Source organism: Phoenix dactylifera, chromosome 6 (genome assembly GCF_051530095.1).
Source record: "Phoenix dactylifera cultivar Ajwa chromosome 6, Ajwa_hap1_PhDact_Kaust_v1.1, whole genome shotgun sequence".
NCBI lineage: Eukaryota > Viridiplantae > Streptophyta > Magnoliopsida > Arecales > Arecaceae > Phoenix > Phoenix dactylifera.
In genome coordinates, this window is record NC_143195.1 from 36,823,669 (window position 1) to 36,843,330 (window position 19,662).

Consider the following 19,662-nt stretch of genomic DNA (forward strand, 5'->3'; position numbering starts at 1 on the left):
AAGTTCCTTTGTAATCTGGTGCATGCAAGATTCTCCCGTGAATAAAAGTGAAGAAAACTTGGAATCTAGGAATATGTATACGAAGATGGTGGAACATGGAATGGAAGCACAAAACTCAAACAAAATATACCACAGTGCAAGCGAGCAAAACACAAACAAGCCATCACAACAAGAGACTCCATGACAGTGGCTTACAGAGGCTGTTCGCTCCTGGAAAAAGAACCTGAAATATGGGGAAGCTCTCCGAGGAAGACATGACAGCTCTTCGAGGAAAGGTACAGCATCACAAACCCTACAAGGTATTCTGAATTGCCCATGGATTCAATAAACAATCCAGATGCAACCAGAACTGGAGCAAATAAAGCATACAAGAAGCAACTTCACCATCAAAAGATGTCATATTATCAGAAGAAATATGATTGCATTACTTGTACAGTTGAGGAACAATCAATTTAGGTATCATGCAAGCGCTGATGATTTGGAGGCAAAAGATGTGCATGCAATTAGTTAACCTTCCTGGTGGCAGCAGAGCGCTTATTGCTCATGTCATCTCCATGAAATGACATTCTCAGGATTATACAGAAGGGTGAGAAGCAGATCATTATGCAACAAATGGAGTTCTGTCGTTAAGGAAGGCTCTACGATTTCTACTGACAGGGAGAAGTACATAAACCTCATGGACCTCCTGCTTACACGCTTCCCCTTTATCCCTGTCTATGGCATAGCACACATAAATGGTATCAATAACGTTATCCAACACATGAACAAAGTAACACAACACCACCATGAGCAGCAACCATGCAGGGGCTGCAACAAGATACGTTTCAACCCCGAGAGCACTAACAGCTTTCAAAATCGCATAAACCTGTTTCAAGACACAGATATACTGATATTCATCAGAACATAAAACAGAAATCCTTGGATTTCTGATTCACAAAATTTCACCAAATTTAGTTACATAACAGCATCTAACAAATGTGTGTTATTCATAACACCAAGAGAAACAAAAATCTTATGAAGGTGGATATGTTTTTTACTGGCAGTTTATTAATGTTCCAGTTTTAATATCTTGGCTCTTAGAAGAAGGCTGCTACAGAACAATTGTTATCAGACACTCCAGAAATAAAAAACTATAACCCACATGCTTAAATTTCTTGCATAGACAATAGATCTCAATATGGCATGTGTCATGATATAGGGAAGAAACATTGTTAAAAGGATCCCACTCTCATCACACACACACACACCCCACCGTAAACAATCAAACGGAAATGTCTATCTCGTTATGTGAATATATACATTAACTTGTTAGTATTCTTTTATAACAATGAATACCCAGAAGTTCCTAGATTCAAATTCTTTGGAAGTCCATGTATCGCTCAGGAATGAAACATTTTAAAGTTAATTTTGCCATTAGACAGAGATTAATGAGTATTAAAAAGCAATGAGCAATAATTATAAATTTTCAAAAGCTAAATTTGTATTGGTGGAGTTCTTCAATGCTCCAGAACTATAAAGGATGACAAAACAGCTATGTAGGGATCACAGCCTAGGCATTTCTTAGTTTACCTAACGAAAAATGTTCTGGTTTGGGAAGATTCTTGCTATCATAAGATGAGTGTAACAAGGATGAGAATGCCAAATGAACATGACGTAAAAAATAAGACAAGATACATAGACTAGATTTGTACTGCAATGTTTTCAGTCTAAAATGGAATGAGCTGTGGTCTACACAGAGCCCATCAAAACATGGTTTCTTCCAAAAGTTAATCCACCAGAATGCAATTGCATGAAGTTTTCAAATAAATATAAGTTTATTTGTCCCTTTGTCCAGACTGTAACAACTTTCTTTTCAGCACACTAACAGATTTCTAGATTGAGAGTCAGAAAGACCTTTCTGAATGGAATGAGAATTTTTTTATCTGCTCCATCCTTGGTTCTTCGCATAAACAATCACGAAAACAATGTTACACATGATTAGAACACTGGATGCCCATAATCTCAACAAAACCATGCCCATGCCATCAAGCCTTCTCCCAACATTATCTAGAAGTTATATTCTAACTATAACTAAAGCCCCTTAGCTATTTACATGGAAAGAGTTTTAGCCAATTTTACACAATTTTCTAGCATATTTTGTGATAGAGTTTTAAATTATAGGTGTGCTTCCAATCCTCATCATCCTATAGCTTTTCAAATCCTTACAAACCTTTTTGCCGGAAGAGTTTCTTTCAATCTTTCCAGTTTCTTGTGAAACATCTAGTGAGTATGAAGGTTGACCAGTCTTGACCTTACAGAATGATACAGTAAGGTTCCTTCATGACTTTAAACATAATATTAGGAGACATAAGGCTTGCCTCTGTTCAAGTTGTAATATCTCTCTCTTATGCCCCAAGTTTAATTGTTTAAGTGACCAAGGGATCTTGTGATAGAAGCGTGGAATCTTTAGGTGTCGCACAGCTCTCTAACAGCACGAACATCCTCTTGATGCCCAACGCCATAACCTCTATCCTTGGCCTTATCCTCTTAGTAAGAACTCTCAGCTTGGTGTATAAGTTTCATGGTACCAATTTGATTTATCTTCCTATAGTTGAGACATGTACAAGGTACAGGGAGATTAATAGATAGGATTATCAGTGTTTTAAGGGATTTATAGGTCTGCTATCCAGAAATTTGTCCTCCAATGGATCTAGACATATCTACAGAATTTGGGTAAAGAAGGGCGAAGAAAGGGGTTTCTTGGGACTATGATTAGTAGGAAACTAGGTTAAATTAGGGGAGGGGTGCAGGGGGGTGTTTAATTTTGGACTAAGAGCCAAGAAACGGCAGGACGTAAGAAAAAATAGAGAGGAAGAAGCGTGATATAGGGAAAAGAGAAAAGGGTAAAAGAGAAGCTAAAAATAAGCAGACATTACAAGGAGATGAAAGCTGGCTGAAGATGGCCCTTTCACTTCTTCCTTGCCTGGATAATGGAAAACTAGTCCCCTTTCTGACCAACCTCTGCACTTCTATAGAATTGATAGCTATAAAATATGGAGGATAAGTCAAAAAAGATTATAGACAAATGCCACTAATTTTCTCCCAAATTCTTGCAAAGGAAGAAAGAAATCTAAATTCATAAAAGCTAAATACGTCCCTTTAGTTTCTTGCTGAAGATTCCAAAAATTTCCATGATAGCATCCAAAGGATGTTATGCTGTCAACCACAAACATTAGACCATTTCTGGAAGAGGTGGGGGGAGGCCTGATCCAAGGATTACGAATGGATGCTAAATTAAAAAACTAAGGAGATTTTTGAAAATGCAAGCTCATGAATCAGTAGAATCAATTGTATGCAGAATCCAATTTCAATGAGATTTTGAACAAAATTGCAATCCATCCAAAGCATCTCAGTGTAAAACTAGACTATACATCTTTGTCCCAAAAATGTTCCACTAAAGACAACCACTAAACCTAGAGAGAGATAGCTGGGTGATAGCTTTGTTCACAGTAAAGATAATTTTCTAATTAGATGAAATATTATGGCCTAAATGTAAACACTTCATCCATCATAGGTATATGCATTATTTGTTGCTGACTGCAGACAGAAACTTACAGAAACTTATATGCATTATTTGTTGCTGAGATTTATGAAAAATAAATTTACAGGTTTCACATACCGCTATAGCATACAATGCTGAGAGAACAAAAATAATTCCAGCCAGTATGCGTGTGGAGACTGTCTCAACAAAAACAGCAGAAAGAAGATTTCGTTTTAGAAGCTCATATGTCATCTTAGAAGAAGAACAGTAACCTTCACCCATTATTGCAGCAAAATTTATGGTAAACTTGTTAACAAAGTCAAATGCTGACAGCAAGAAATTAGCACAGCACTTGAGCACTAGATTCACAAATCCTGGAGCTACATCTTCTTGCTTTGCACTATCTACAACAGCACGGACAACACGGATAGCACCCATTACCATTCCAGAAAAACATACTGTACCAAAGGAGGGACCAAAAGCATTCCTGCATATATTAGGAAAATAATCAAGAACAGCAATGAAATGTTTCCATGAAAGTATCCATGTATAAATATATTAAACCATTAATTTGAAGAGCAATAAAGAAAAGCTGAGGTTTCTGTTTGACAACATCTGCGACCCAGGTTCTACATCTAGGTCCTGGACCTAGTATCGGTCAGGGACCGGGTTGGGACTGGTATCATCCTGACACTTGGGCCAGGTTGGCATCTTGATAATTCACTGGGTACCTTTTTTTCTTATTTTTTCTGGTTGTTTGTTGTTTTTTTAATGTTTGTTTAGAGGGTTTTTAGGGTTTGCTTGTCATAATTTAGGATTAGGGTAGGTTTTCGGAGCCAATGATTGGATTTATGGTGCCCATACTGATGCCAATTTCATATTAGGTTTATGGTGTCACACAAAGATGTAATAGGCTATTGTATGATTATGAGTGTTAGCTTTGCCTTGTGAATTTGTTGTAAAAAAAGTGGTTAGTTTGACTCATGAAAAAATAAAGATTCTGATTTTAGATATTCTTCTTTCAACAGCTATATAATTTTATAATAAAAGCAAAGTAAGTATTGGTTCTCTACTTTCAAACCTTGCATGTACAAAAGATACATAATGGAGAAAAGAAGCTAAGTTTGTTCAGTGACTAAGTTAGATTACCAACCTTTTTAGGTTTTCAAATATTTTCTGGCCTCTAAATTTTTTCTAGAAGAATATTAGAACAAACCATAAAACAGAATAAAATTGTCACAGAAAATAGAATCATGAGTGCATATTATATTCCAGATCTAAATTTGAAAAATGTACATTACTCATTATCATCAAGTGAAAGCAAACAACCCCATAATCCATAATCATCACAATCAAGCCTTACTGCCTTACCAAATTATTTGGGAATCATCTTTATATCCTCATTCACCAATCTTTCCCATAAGCTTACTCCAACCAGTGTTACTGCTCCATCAATGCTAGTGTAGGCCGTCCTCTCCCTTCTCTAGACACTTCAACATAGATTCAAACACCTGTCACTATCAAGGACTCATCACTGCAACTCCTATGCCTCTAATATATGTTCTTAGCTCTGTCCTTCCTAGTTTTACCATTCTTCTACATCAACAATTTCATTTGTTCCATGTTCATCTTGTTCTCTCATCCTTCTTATTGCCCAATATTATAAAGCATACAGCAATATGGTCATATCCTTCTTATTGCCCAATATTATTGCCAAGGAACACATCAGTCACATAACACACAATAAGCATCTCTCCACTTTATCCGCCTAGCTCTAACTCTATTGAATGCATTAGTCTATCTTGCCACTATGTTTTTACAATAAATCCAAGAAAGCAAAATCCTACTGCCACGTAGTATGTCTTGGCCAGTAACTAAGACCTCATTTTCATTTGTAGTCCATTGGATTTCATTCCATAAACTATATTTTGGCTTTACTGATTTTTAAGGCCCTCATTTTCAAAGATTTTACTCCATATTTCCAAAAGAACCACATCCTATTCTCATCCATATCATCTGAAAATAACACAACCTATAATATATTTTCCAAAAAAATAGCAGTAAGTTCATCTGCAAACTGATAACAAAGTTGTATATCTGGTCCATTAATTTTCATGAAAGCCTGACTCTGTATGTATTTATGTATGTACATATCTATGTATGTATGTGCATATCTATGTATATATGCACATGTGCCCATTTAAAGCGCATTCCAACTGAACAGTCAAATCTCATCCGCTTCTCATTAATCACATAATAATAACAAACTTTCCTGAATATTATCAATAAGTTCAACTAGGGATAGACTAAGGATACAGAATATATCGCTAATCCTCGGCGTAAACTCACGGTGACTAAAATTGACTTTTCTCTCATCGTAACCGCTAGCAACTGTCACTGCCTTAAAATACATGCCATCAACAATTTCAATGTATCATTTACTCTCAACTTACTTCCTCAATTCCCACCAAAATGCATCTCACGATACTCCATCATATGTTTTCTCCAAGTTGATAAACATGTCTAGGTTTTATGCTTCTCCCAAAAACTTCCCATCTATTACCAAAGCAAAAAAGATAGGCCCCATTAGTTATCTGCCAAACATAAGGCCATATTCACTCTCCTTTAGTTTGTTATTATATTTGTTAATTCTTTGTTCTTTCTCTCTTTCCCATAATTCCCCATATTTTGTTAATAGTTGGTACAAATTTATGAATCAACTTAAAGGTCAACAGCATGCAAGCAAATGAAAACTAGGGCATGGATTAGGTCCTGCTTCTATACAGATAACTAGTTTGTTAGTCGAGCTCATGAGCTCACAAACGCAATATCTTGACTCTTGACCAAATAATCAAAACTAATCACCAATCTACCAAAAAACAGATGCATCCTGAACAAGGGAAATTCCTGCATAAAGCAGCCAGTGTAAACAGCCACCATTAGTTCTAAAATGCTTTCTTTCACTTCAGGAGGTGCATGCTTGAACCTATTAAAGGTTCTACTTCAAGATAGCAGAACAAAAGACAGAAAAAGGGCCACCAAGGTGGTAGCTCAGTTGGAACGGGGCGTTTGCTTCCAACCAAGTGGTTACAGGTTCGAAATGCGCGGGCGTCGATTAAATTCGGGGACTGGATGCCCCACGCCTGGACACGGGGTCTGGAAGCGCTACTGGTCGGCTGGTAGCCTTGGTGGTGCTAGGTGTGACGTACTCACATGGTAGGTTCGTGCCAGAGCCCAGAAAGGTAACCGAGCCGGCCCACGGGTGGGAAGGGTATGAGTAAAACCGGTCGGGGTGCCCAATACACGGTCATTTCTGCCCGCATCGAATATTCTTCTGGCGGGGTGGGGGCCCAGTGGGGGTTGCTATGCGGGGTGGGCTCCCCCCTTCCCCTTTTCTTTAAGCAGAAAAAAAAAAAAGACAGAAAAGGGATAAGAACATCACCTTAAAGAGCTCCTTATGCTCCGGCTAGGCTTGGACCCCTCCTTGGAGAAATACCACTGTGCGATCGTCCCACTAATGACATACACCTGTGCCTCCACCATTACAGCTACTGACCACACCATCGTGATGATCGCCAGTGCAAACTAAGCCGGAACCCACCCATCCTGCCTCCACACGCACAAATAATACTCCCCCCCACTGGCTCCCTCCTTCACCTTGGGCACTAGAGATGGGCACTGGGCCGGGCCGCCCACGGCCCGGCACGGCACGGCACGAAGCGGGCCGTGCCTGGCACGGCCCGCCAGCTACAGTGCCGGGCCGTGCCTGGCACGGCCCCTTTGAGAGGGCCGTGCTGGGCTAGAGGGTCCTGGCCAGCGGGCCGTGCCTGGCACGGCCCGCTTCGGGCCTGGGCCGGCACGGCCCGGTCTAGGCCCGCGGGCCAAGCACGGCACGGCCCGCGGGCCAGCACGGCACGGCCCATAAGGGCCTGGGCCGGGCTGGCACGCGGGCCTGGCACGGTCCGGGCCTGGGCCCGGCTCGGCCCGATAAAAATTAATGCTTCATAAATTTTTTTAATAAATTAATAAATATTGAACACTAAGAATTTATGATTTATGAATATAAAGCCACCTTAATGGTGGGGGGTTTGGCATAGACCCCTACCAGTTTATTAATTTAAATCAAAATGGTACATGAAGGGAGGTTTGGACCTTGGTCTGACCTCTAGAATACAATAAGAAACTAAAAAAGGGCCGAGATTTGGACCTTGGTCTGACCTCCAGAATACAATAAAAATGTACAATTATAAAAAATTAAGAAATCTTACTAATCATCAGTGATTCAATGAATCAGTATTCACTCTTCAGTCTTCAGTCTTCAGTCTTCAGTAGTGTTTGTATCATCATCATCAGAGGATGTTGTATTATGTCCACCTTTATCTTGAAGTCTTGCCTCAGCATCCAGCCAATCCTTGAAGCAGAGAAGCATCTCCACCGTTTCGCCCGTCATCCTACTTCTCTTTTCGTCAAGAACACGCCGACCTGCACTAAAAGCGGATTCCGATGCTACCGTGGACATCGGCACAGCTAAAATATCGCGTGCAATTGCAGACATAACAGGATATTGATTTCTAACACTCTTCCACCAAGATAATACATCTAGATTCTCTATTTGATTTTCATCATATGCAGAATGAAGATCATTTCGTAAATAAAATTCTAGTTCACTACTTAAAGATGAAGAAGATGAAGAGGAACTTGAAGCATGTGTGTGTCTTCTCTGTGCAATGAATGAAAAAATAGATGACGAACGAGAACTACTAGAAAGAGAAATAGAGGTTTGTATTTGTGTTCTAGATCCACGAATTTTTTCATCATATATAGCATAAATATCATAAAGAAGTTTTTTTACCTCATCTTTAGCAGATTCAGCATCTTGATTCATATTTTCAGAGTATGCATCAAGTAAAATTAGCACGCCATTTAATTTAACTCTAGGATCAAATACAGCAGCTAAGTTATGCATAGGACATATCCTGTCCCAATACTCATTCCATTTAGATTCCATTAGGTCAATAATAGGCATTAAAACATCATCATATCTATGTTCTGCAAATTTTTGACTAATTATATATGCTTGTTGTAAAAATGAACATGAAGTAGGGTAATAAATACCAGAAAGAACATTGGTAGCATTATAAAAACTAAGCAAAAAATCTTCCAAAATTTTTCCTTTATTCCAATCAGTTTCAGTCACTGTAAATCCTAATCCACGATCATTAATATATGCACTTAATAAATTTTTATATGGGTATGCATCATGTATCATGCTATATGTGGAGTTCCAACGAGTAATTACATCAAGTTTAAATTTTTTAAAACGTTTACCATGATTTATGCATAATTCCTTAAATTCTTGAAGTCTTGATCTAGAAGCATGAATAAAAGAAACTGCATTTCTAATTTTTGAAATCACATCTTGAATCATGCCCATGCCAGCTTGAACAGAAAGATTTAAGATATGACATGCACATCTAATATGCAGTAAATTTCCATCTAATATGGGATGCAATGAGTCTTTTAATAATACAACAGCAGAATTATTATTAGATGCATTATCAAAAGTAATAGACATAATTTTATCATTAATATTATATGAACATGCAGTTTGATAAATTATATTTAAAATTTGTTGCCCAGAATGTGGAAAATCAAAAGCACGAAAAGCAAGAATACGTTTATTTAATTGCCAATCATTATCAATATAATGAGCAGTAATGGCAATAAAACAATTACTACCTACAGATGCTGACCAAATATCAGAAGTTAATGAAATTTTTACATTTAAAGTAGAAAGTGTTTCAATTAAATTTTGTTTCATTGCTAAAAAATTGGTCATAGCTACTCTTCTAAATGAACGCCTACTAGTTCTTTTGTAAGCAGGTTGTAGGTTTAATTGAACATATTCTTCAAAATTAAAAGATTCACATAAACTAAAAGGTAATTCATCCTTAACTATCCATTTTACAAGTGCTTTTCTTTGATTTTCATGATTATATGCAAAATTACCTACAAGTAATCCCCCTTGTATATTAGGGGTACTTTGAGTTTGAGCATGAGAATCATGCATCCTATGACTCTCTTGATGTCTTTTTAAATGCCCTGTTCCCCCACTACTACTACAACTATAAAGTTTGGCACATTTTTTACATTTAGCTTTTCAGACTCCCTCAACCATAACTCTATCAAATTCATTCCATACAGTACTAGTCCTCTTACGAGAAGAGGTTTGACCTTCACTCGGTTCACCAGTTCTAGAGGAACTAGGAACAGGGGGTTGGGGATTAGTTTCTTCTCCCTCAGAAACAGGAATGCCAAACTGACTTTCCTCAAAAGATGACATATCTATGATTAATTCAAAAAATAAAAACTAACCGCAAGGAGGAATTGAGTAGAGGGTCGGAGGGCAGAGGCAGAGCCGAGATTCCGAGCTTCCTCTTGTGCTCTCAACAGAAGCGACCTTCTCTTCTCAACAGGAACCTCCTCTTGTGTAGCACTTGAACAAACTAAAAATTAAATTGCTAGAAGAGCACTTTAGAAGAGAGAAATAATAGCAGTAGAGAAGGAGAGAATGAGAGGTTTGGTGTGGTGAGAATGAGGGAGGAATGGACTATTTATAGAAGCCCAAAAAAAAAATTTTCCCAAAATACCCCTCAATTCAGCCGTTATTGGACTGTTGGGAGGGGTAAAAGGGTCATTTTCACGAAAATAGCCGTTGGAAACGGCTATTTTCCTCCCCCCTCTCCAGACGGGCCGTGCCTGGCACGGCCCGTTTGGAGCCGTTACGGGCCGTGCCAGGCACGGCTCGTTTGGAGACGTTGCGGGCCGTGCCTGGCACGGCCCGTTTGCGCCCGTTACGGGCCGTGCCTGGCACGGCCCGTGGCGTGCCGTGCCCGGCCCGGCCCACCAATAGAGGGGCCTGGAGCCGGGCCGGGCTGGCCTTCCGTGCTGGACGGGCCGTGCCAGGCACGGCCCGTTTAGTCTTTGGGCCCGGGGGGCCTGGGCCGGGCCGGCCCGACACGGCCCGTTGCCCACCTCTATTGGGCACCACCTTCCCGTTCCACGTGGAAAACACCAAGAACACCACGACTGGGGCAAAGTAGACCAGGAGGCCGAGCCCCAGCGCGGGAAGCACGGCGAGCAGGCTCATGTTGCCGGCGAGGGCGGCGGCGGCGATCCGGACGGTCAGCTCGACGCGGTGCCAGTTGGCGACGATGATCCAGAGGATGATGGCAATGAGGAGGAAGATGAAGATAAGGGCGAGGATGCGGTAGGCAAGGGGAAAGGAGTGGCGGCAGCCGTGGCTGAGGGCGCAGGCGGCGAACCAGTAGACATTGACAAAAGCCGGGATGAGGATGAAGAAGGGAAGGGCTGCGTACACCAACTGTTTGGCGTAATGTCGGAGGAGCCAGAGGACGGCTAGGGCGATAGGGCCGGCGAGGAGGAGGGTGACGACGAGAGTCCAGCTGAGATCCTTCAAGAAAGGGGAAGAAGAGGAGGAGGAGAAGGAGAGGGAGTTGGAGGAAGACAGGACGCAGGAGGAGGTGGCCGGGTCGAAGACGAATGAGGAGGCGCGGGAGGCGGCGGGGTTGCGGCGGGCGACGGCGACGAGGCCGAGGGCGATGGTAGAGAGGGAGAGGAGGAGGAAGAGGACGAGAGCGGGGAGGTCGCGGAGGGGGCGGGGGCCGTGCTGGTAATTGATCGGGGGGTAACTCTCGTCGGCGGCGGCGGAGAGGAGGGGCTGGGAGGCGGAGGAGGGGTCGTATAGGATAGACGGCTTGGACTCGTCGCCGCTTCCCATAAGACGGGGCGGATTGTATGGACGGCTTGGTGATCTCGGGGGCGGTGGGTCCCGACCAACGATGAAGGGTCGGAGGGCCCGGGTTGGGTGATGAGCAAAAAGAGACGGCGATGTGCGATGGCGGAAATAGGCCTGCGAAAATTAGGCGTGTGCAACAAACCAACAGAATCAATCCAGAGCTGTAACGGGTGAAAAAATAAAGGGTTTGAATACGGTTCTTCGGCAGCCTGCATAAATACTGCAGGTTAATCATCCCCAAATCAAGCATAATCCTTAAGGAACGTTTAGTATAGGTGATCATCCCAGGATCAAGAATGATGTAAGTGGAAGTGATGAGATCACCGCATTTAGTTGCACCACAATGATCCTACGTTGTGGTGATTCTAAATTACCTCTACTCCTCAAATCACCGTCCAACTCGGTGATGGAAAATCCGTCCTTAAGATCCGAAATCCAAGAACACCCTAGAACAGTGGTTCTAAGTTAAAAGTTAAAGACAAAAATATCTTTTAATTTAGCAGAAAAATTGATATGTCAATATACCATCAATATATTATGACAATATTTATATATATATAATATTATGTTGGCATTATATATTATATTACGATTATCCAACAAGGCAGCATGTGATTGGAACAACAAGTCGTGGTTCGTGTGTTCACATGGGGCTGGACCAATCATGGGGAATCATTTTCCTTCACCAATCACGGCTATTACGCCTTGCAGTTTTGGCTCCCGTTACAGTCCATGAGAGAAGACCTTTTGAGCCATCCAAGGTATGATGTGCTCGCGAAAGCTAGAAATGCTGCAGCTTGCCTTTTGCAAATCAGGATTAATAACGAAGAAGGTCCAGTTCTAGGCTCCTTGATGTATGATCGACACCCCTGATCTCAAAGGGAAAGGGTTGTGAAAATATTCTTTGCTGCAAATCAGGAGACAAGAATGGGATGATGGAGTCTGCTATCAGGTACGAATAAAATGAAAACAAAGGTCGTGTTAAGAGTTAGGTTAAAAAAGTTACTAGTGCCATGATTTGAGTGGAAGTCGTCATCGGCCAGAGACAATCGCAGTGTTCCCATTACAAAAAAGTAACGGCTGAGCCAAAGGAGGACCTCTTGGATCAGCAACACAAACCTCCAAGGCATTTTCAAAAATAATGACATAAGACTCTAATATAAGATATTGGAAAGGAGTTATCAGGGAATTGACTCTTGCAGTATGTTCTCTCACGGGAAAGACCTGGAATCTTGCAATATGGAGCAGGTCTCCATGCATGGAGGCATTCCCAAATCTTACTCTTAAGTGCCAACATGGAGAGGAAGATGAGCTTTAATGACTAAGCCGCAGGCTCATTTGATCAGAGCGAGACAAGAGGTGTAACCTCGAGAGCAGTTTGAACTTGGATCCATTTGTATTTCAGTTTAGAGCGCTAAATCTTTAATTATTTATAATGGAGCTCGAGCATTTATTTCTCGATAAGTTTATAAGAGCAGCATGGGAAGGATTGAAGGATGCTGTTTGCCAGTTGAATGCCAGTAGAATATGATTGGAAGGGGATTCATTAACAGCCATTAATTGGATTAACAGCCCTCGGTTGTGTTCGGTTAGTCACCATCCTATTCTAAAAGACATCTGGATCTTGGAGAGAATCCTCCAACTATTCCATGCTAATCACATCTCACAAGGAAGCCAAGCTGAGACTGGCTGGCTGATACAGGAACAGAGGAAGATTACTTGTCTTCACAGGACAAGCAACCTCGTTATCATTATTTGTGCATGCTGATAACTTTCGTTGTTCTTTCTTGCCATTTTGAGTTCTTGAGATTTCAAATCCAAATCAGACAAAAAAAAAAAAAAAGAAGAAGAAGAAGAAAAATTCCTTGCTTAAGAAACTTGAAATGTACGACGATGACTCGAACTGATCATCATTTTGAACCAAACATCATCCATTCTAGTAATGGTTCCTGACTCAAATCCAAACTCAGCATAGATAGCATGATCTCTATTGTGGTTGAAATCTGACCTGAGAGTGACCACGCCGGAAAGAAGCTAAGGAGACGCCGGCCGGGATGGAGAAGAGGGCTACCTCCAATGCTCCGGGGTGCCTCCGAGAAGACGCCGGCTGGGACGGAGAAGAAGGGCCACCTTCTGCGCTCCGAGGTACTTGCACAGAGCCTTGGCCGGGGATTCCGACTAAGGCCCTTCGATAGCTAAGTTAGCCGGGCCTTTTTGTGGAGAGAAGAGTTTTCTGAGTGCCTTTGATGGCCTCTTGTAGCTCAAAATAGCTCGTAGAAGCTTAAGAATGCCTTTAAAAGCTTGTCCAGGCTTATCCAAACTTACTGAGGGCTTTTTCCTACCCCTTTTTTTATACGGTGAGGGTTTCAGCTGTTGCTTGAAGTCTCGGGCCGATTTGTGATTGATGGGCCATTAGCTGGAGGCGGCGTGTTGGCAGGTGCGGCAAGATATGACCCTTGGCAGGTGTGGCAGAATATGACCCTTGACAGCAAGCATGGCTGGGACAACAAAGTGTTGTCCTTGGTTGGCACGTCATGGCATGGCCAACAAGTAATGGTTCATAGAAGGGGGCTGGCTAGGCTGAGGTGTTCGGCCATGTGTGCGAGCGTGGGCGTGCGTGCAGGTACGGCTGCGGGCGAGGTCGGGCAGGCTTGGATGCCGCGACATATGCTTGACAAAGTCGGCTTGGGCCTCTGGCCGAGGTCCGCTGGCTCTTGGCGGGGCTGAAGTCTACCTCTCCGGCCGACTCGGCCAGAATTGGATGACTCCATGCCGGAATGGGATGATCCATTTTGTCTCCCATCAATCTCTTTTTCGTTTTTCTTTCCCTTCTTTTCCTACTTTTTTGTGGAATGCAATTAGATGCATCGGCTATGAAATATCATGGGCATCTTGAGAGCTTTGTAGACTCTGTTCTAAATCAAGCGAGTGCGAATTACTTAATATCTCGTATTTCATGCATGCACTGCATCGAACTCGTGCAAGGGCTGGAACAAACTCTAGAAGGTGTCATGCAGCCTAACGATGAAGTATTTTGATCGTTGTACCGGACATGTTGGATCAAATCCAGCCCTGGTCGAGATCAGAGAAGAGTTCAGGTGGATTGAGATTTGAGAGGATTGCTAATGGGTATATGATCCTTAAATGCACGCATATATAATAATCAAATATAAATTTCTTAGGTAAAAAAAAACATTTGCTGGAGCATTATGAGCTTTAACAATCATGGATTTTAGGTGTGCTAACATGATTGAATTTAATGTGCAAATTCAACTCTGATCTCAGTATCAAAATAATACAAAAATTCCCAGCATTTGGAACAACAACTGGGGCTTAGCATGGCAATTGGACAAACTGTCAAAGATCCTTGCAGTCCCTCATGCACCATAAACATATCTACTTTATCCTAATCAGTGCTACTGAATTCGGATTAGGTTGTATCTTTTGCACGAAAGAATGATTAATTTTTTTTCATGATATCAACTGTTGGAACCCACACATGTCTCAAAGCATTCCAAACTTTTCCTTTCATCCATCGATATAGATCTTGAAGCGGCTACTACATGATCCAACAATCGACATCGACGTCGCAAAAGAAGATGAATCATTCTTTACCATGAAAGATACAACCTGAACACATTAAATTCAAGAATAGCACTATACATATTCTTAGCTGATATTTGTTTCAATATTATTTTATTTCTATAGACGTACATATGTGAATCAACTTAACACGAGCACTACAGCTCTTCTCGAGGTTTCTTCACGGCAAACCCATTCTCTACCCATGCGGCATACCCACCTCCCATGTTCTGAACATGCTTGAAACCCTGCAATTTAATTGAAAACACCACCTCAATTTCATATAAAAAACAAAACCATGCATCTCCACTCCAAAAGAATGGCCATGTCTGCTAGCACCACAGAGCTAAGGGTTGAAAGTAAAGTAACCATTTTTTTTTCCCTTTCTGGTTCAAGCTGAACCTGATTGTATTCTTTACTAAAATCCACGGCAGTTCTATAGATTTGGCTTAGTTTTCTAGCCAAATTACAAGGTCATTGGATCTATAATAGATTAGAACAGGCATATAGATTAAATTATATATGGTTAGCAGATCAATTTAATCTATAGTGAAGGAGAAAGAGCAACAAGCTTGACCTAGTTTACCTCAGTGTGGAGGTTCTTAGCACAAATTAAGGTATAACAAATGAAAAGGAGAATTACATCAAAAAAAAAAAAACAAATTAAAAGGAGATAACCTATAAATGTAGACACAATTTTCTTAGGCTATCTTCTTTTTTTTCTTCTTGTTCTCTTTTTCTTTTTTTTTGCTAAAAAAAAAAAAAAAGAGAAGAGGGGGTGAGGAGAATCTCACCCGCGTAGCAACCTCCACTGGGCTCCCTCCCCACTGGAGAGTGTTCGATGCGGGTGGAATATTTTTTACTCATACTCTCTCCATCTGTGGCAGAGCTCCACCTGTGTGGTAGCCCTATCTCTGTGTGAGTACATCACACTAGCACCACCTAAATAATGGCACGACTTCACCAGACAAACCAGACGAAGGGCATCCGGTCTCCACATTTAATCGACGCCCACATGTTTCAAACCTGGGCCACTCCGGTTGAAATCAAAGCCCCATTCTCACCGTGCTACTACCTCGGTAATTTAGGCTATCTTTATGGTAGCTTACTCTTCAGATTTCTAGTAATCACATTAAAATACGGTGTCTTTCATCTAATGGTATAATAAAGTCTAGACATGGCTCTTAGCTTTCCCTGTAACTTCTTATTTATTTCAATGCCTTTGTTTTTATTTTCGCTCCTTCATTACCGAAATCTGTAAGAAGAAGGGAAGAAACCACTCACAGCGTCGAGAAGATCCACAGCAGCTTGGAGGGACCGCACTCCGCTTAGACATCCCTATTCAGGAAGAAGGAAAAAAAAATTATTTCCACATGAAAGGAGAAAAGGGCAAAAAGAGAGAGGAAAAATTGAAGATGAGCTACCACAACTATGTGATCATCCTTGTCGCAAACCAACGAGACCTGCTCCACGAACTTGGGATTTTTCTCCTTTCCTGATCCACGTTACCACAATTTCAATGACATGAAAGAAATCGATTCCAAGGAAAAGAAATTAGCAGAGGCTTACCTTGTGGGGTGAAGAAGAGATAGGGGACGTTTATGGCGTTCTCCAAATGGCCCTTGTTGAACTCCTCGACCGTCCTAATGAATTAGTAAAAACAAATTGAAGATTAGAATAAGGGGGAAGAAGGAAAGGCGAAGGGAGAAGAGAGGAAAGCGCACCTGACGTCCAGGTAGCGGTGGCCGGAGTACACGAGGCGTTTCGCGGCGTGGACGTCCACGGTCGCAACTGCTTCCGAGCTACCAGAAAGAGGCGGCCACAGGAAAAGAAGAAACAAGGCGATAACATTACAAGAACAAAACCATTTCAACGCCCAATGAGAAGCCATGGCCTTCTATTCTTTAAAGCTGGTGAATTAGAGATTAGAAAAAAAATAGAGGGGAAATTGGGAGGGAGAGTGAGGAGAGAAAAAAAGATTAGAGGGAATTAATTTGGTTACCTTAAAATGGGACTCGTCGACGGATCAAAGTAGAAGGAAGAGGAGGCGAGAATCGGAGGGCGGAGGAGGGAGGGTCTGTGGGTGCCGCCGGTGGTTTTCCAGGCTCTGGTTTTCCTCTCCAACGGCGCCGACGGGGATAGAAAGGTCCCCCGATTCCATATTTCCGTATTATTTTTCTACGAGCAAGAAGGAGAGGTTTTCCCCATACGTGACCTGAAGTGGGAATTGTAACATATCAACTTCCAATTGAACGCGAGGCGCGACATCTGTCCAGTATTTTTCTTGTACGGACGTAATGAGCGATGGCACGCAACACCATTTATATTTTTAAAAATAAAAAAAAATATAATTTAGAATTATTTCATTCTAAACTTATAATAATTTTAATTTATTTACATAATTTTTTTAACAATAACTTCTGATATTAGTCGTGTTAGAATGATGCTGGTGTTGCATGCAAAATGGCAAAAATTTTGGGCCTAAAAAAGAAGCACGCCACTGACGTGGTAGCTCAGAGAAATTGGCTTTTACTTCCACCCATGTGGTTCGAATTCGAAACGTGCGGGCGCCAATTAAATACGGAGACCGGATGCCTCTTGCTCAGATATGTGGGATGGGAGGGCTTATTGGTCCGTTGATAGCATCAGTGGTGCCGGGTGTGATGTACTCACACAGAGGTTCGAATCGGAGCCTAGAGGAGTAACCAAGCTGGACCACGGATGGGGAGAGTATCAATAAAAACGGCCGGCATGCCCAACACACGGTCAGTTCTACCAACATCGAACATTCTCCTAGCCGGATGGGAGCCGGGTGGAAGTTGCTACGCGGGGGTGAGCTTGTTCCTTCCTTCCCTCCTTGCCTTTTCGCCTAAAAAAAAAAAACTCTAAAATTTTAAAAATATTTGAATTATATATATGTATATAATTTTTTAATTAAAAAATTGATATGTATTAATAGAGCACCAGCGAGATAGAGGAAATACATGTAAAATCTTAGTGGTGGCTACGAGACCTGATGCACTTTAGACTATGGAAACCGATGCCATAAATGGTGCTCAGCTGGTCTTATTCTGCCTTCCAAAGCAAGTTCAACAACAATATTCGGCAAGCAAACAAGAAAAGCTGTTCTCGTGCATGGTCAAATAAGTATTTCTATGGAGAAGCCCTGAATATTCAACATCACCATCATTATTCAAGCATTTTGTGATCAAATTAATGCAGGATTGGCTATGTCATACTTACAGGAAAAAACATAGCTAATTAAGGATATACAAGTGTTCGGGAAACATATTTAAGGAACAAATTCAATTTGGTTGCTCCAAAATTATGATACACGTATTTGCAAACAGTGTGAAAACCAGGTTGTACTCAACATACTTCGGATATATCTATAACTAATGCGAGAGATTTGTTCAAACTAATCCTTTGCTGAAAGCACTAGAATTGAGAAAAAAAGAAAGGAGGAGACAATATTGGATTGGGCAAGATCTCATTAGAAGTGTATTATATATCCTTTTAATTATATATAGACCTCTTTTATGTCACAGTATATAAGATAAAAAAATAACTAACGATGGTGTCTGGACGCACACCAAGAGATTAAGACTCACTATAGCATAAGAGAAAAATAAAATATTAACAAAGAGTAAAGGTGTGTTTTAGCATGCATCCATGCACAAAAAGAGAACAAAATCAAGCCAACAAGAGGAATAGCTTTTGCTTAATTGGTTGACTAAAATTTAACTTATTTATAGAATTACCCTTACCTCAAAATACTCCAAGGAAAACAAGTAGAAACCAATTTCTCATTAATTTATATATACTCTTTATACATGCTTTTCTTTTATAGTTTCCACAACTAACATCCTTCGTCATTCTTTCCTGTTTTCCACTTTGCGGACTCTAGTTGTTCTCCCCGGTAGACTGAAGACCAAACATAGCCACCCGACTTCCATTTCTCTGCGTCAAATATATTTGTTACACAATTAGGTTGGTGTGTGGAAGCATTGCCAAACATCGACTTAAGCCTGACTCATCATGTAATACTCGTCAAAATCATTTTATACCGTGTCGAGACGGTGGTTAAGTGATACCGCTTGGAGGAGTCAATGACCTGCAATTTTTGGTCGTAAGATATTTCTAGATTTGGTACGCGTGAAACCGCGTCTAACTTTAGGTGGTTTAGGGTGGTGAATTTTTTTTTTTTTTTTTTTTTTGGTATGTGTGTGTGTTTCAGTCGGATACACCATACTATTCTAATATGAGTACATTCAAAAAAATCAGAATAAAGAAGTGATGCAAAGGAGAGGTGGAGCGAATTTTTAGCTCTCAGAAAGTTAGCAGCTGAAATGCTGCACAACAAATGAGACGACCCAATCAACTGCGTTGTTCATTTTATGATAAGCATGAGTAATCTGAAAAGCCACGGATGTTCCATAGCCGTGAGTGCTCATCTCCTACTCTCACACAGCCCTGGATCTATCTAATCATAGTAGCCGAATCTCTTTCTAGATGGTTGGTTTTGAATGGAGAAAAAATTATCAGTATTTTTTGGTCAATCAAGACTTTCCATATGCTAAACTGAGATGGTTTCATTTAATTATATTTTTAAATTTTTTGTATAGATATCCTTCTAAATATCGAATTTTGCATAAATACCATTTCAAAATTGATATTTGCATGTATACCCTCATAAAACTTTGTTATTGTATAAATGCCCCTAATATAACGATTGTTTTAA

At 41.0% G+C, this 19,662-nt stretch overlaps 1 protein-coding gene and 1 pseudogene across 3 annotated transcripts; both read right to left on the bottom strand.

The window, feature by feature from the left end:
- Window positions 1-383: 383 nt before the first annotated feature.
- On the bottom strand, window positions 384-11,916 carry LOC120105895 (uncharacterized; annotated as a pseudogene). The gene is made up of 4 exons (XR_016395629.1): window positions 10,556-11,916; window positions 6,963-7,185; window positions 3,659-4,007; window positions 384-865 (listed from the first exon to the last, which is right to left on the bottom strand). The product of XR_016395629.1 is annotated as an uncharacterized LOC120105895 (transcript).
- A 2,653-nt stretch (window positions 11,917-14,569) lies between these two features.
- LOC103700882 (thiosulfate sulfurtransferase 18-like) lies at window positions 14,570-17,106 on the bottom strand. Of its 2 annotated transcripts, XM_008782778.6 has the most exons (6): window positions 16,924-17,106; window positions 16,646-16,831; window positions 16,491-16,564; window positions 16,346-16,416; window positions 16,206-16,259; window positions 14,570-15,169 (listed from the first exon to the last, which is right to left on the bottom strand). In XM_008782778.6, the coding sequence occupies exons 2-6, from the start codon at window positions 16,810-16,812 to the stop codon at window positions 15,080-15,082; spliced, it is 456 nt and encodes a 151-aa protein (XP_008781000.2). In that variant the 5' UTR covers window positions 16,813-16,831; window positions 16,924-17,106; the 3' UTR covers window positions 14,570-15,079. The 2 variants fall into 2 exon arrangements, with proteins under 2 accessions (XP_008781000.2, XP_017696745.2); XM_017841256.5 differs by lacking the exon at window positions 16,924-17,106 and having other exon boundaries at window positions 16,646-16,917.
- Between the last annotated feature and the right edge of the window lie 2,556 nt (window positions 17,107-19,662).

Bases quoted from the DNA above. Each gene is read 5' to 3' on its own strand.
- LOC103700882 (XM_008782778.6), bottom strand. From the start codon at position 16,812: ATGGCTTCTCATTGGGCGTTGAAATGGTTTTGTTCTTGTAATGTTATC. The intron at 16,565-16,645 runs GTGCGCTTTCCT...CTAATTCATTAG, and splicing joins CACCGCTACCTGGACGTCAG to GACGGTCGAGGAGTTCAACA. The intron at 15,170-16,205 runs GTGAGTGGTTTC...ATTAAATTGCAG, and splicing joins CTGTGGATCTTCTCGACGCT to GGTTTCAAGCATGTTCAGAA.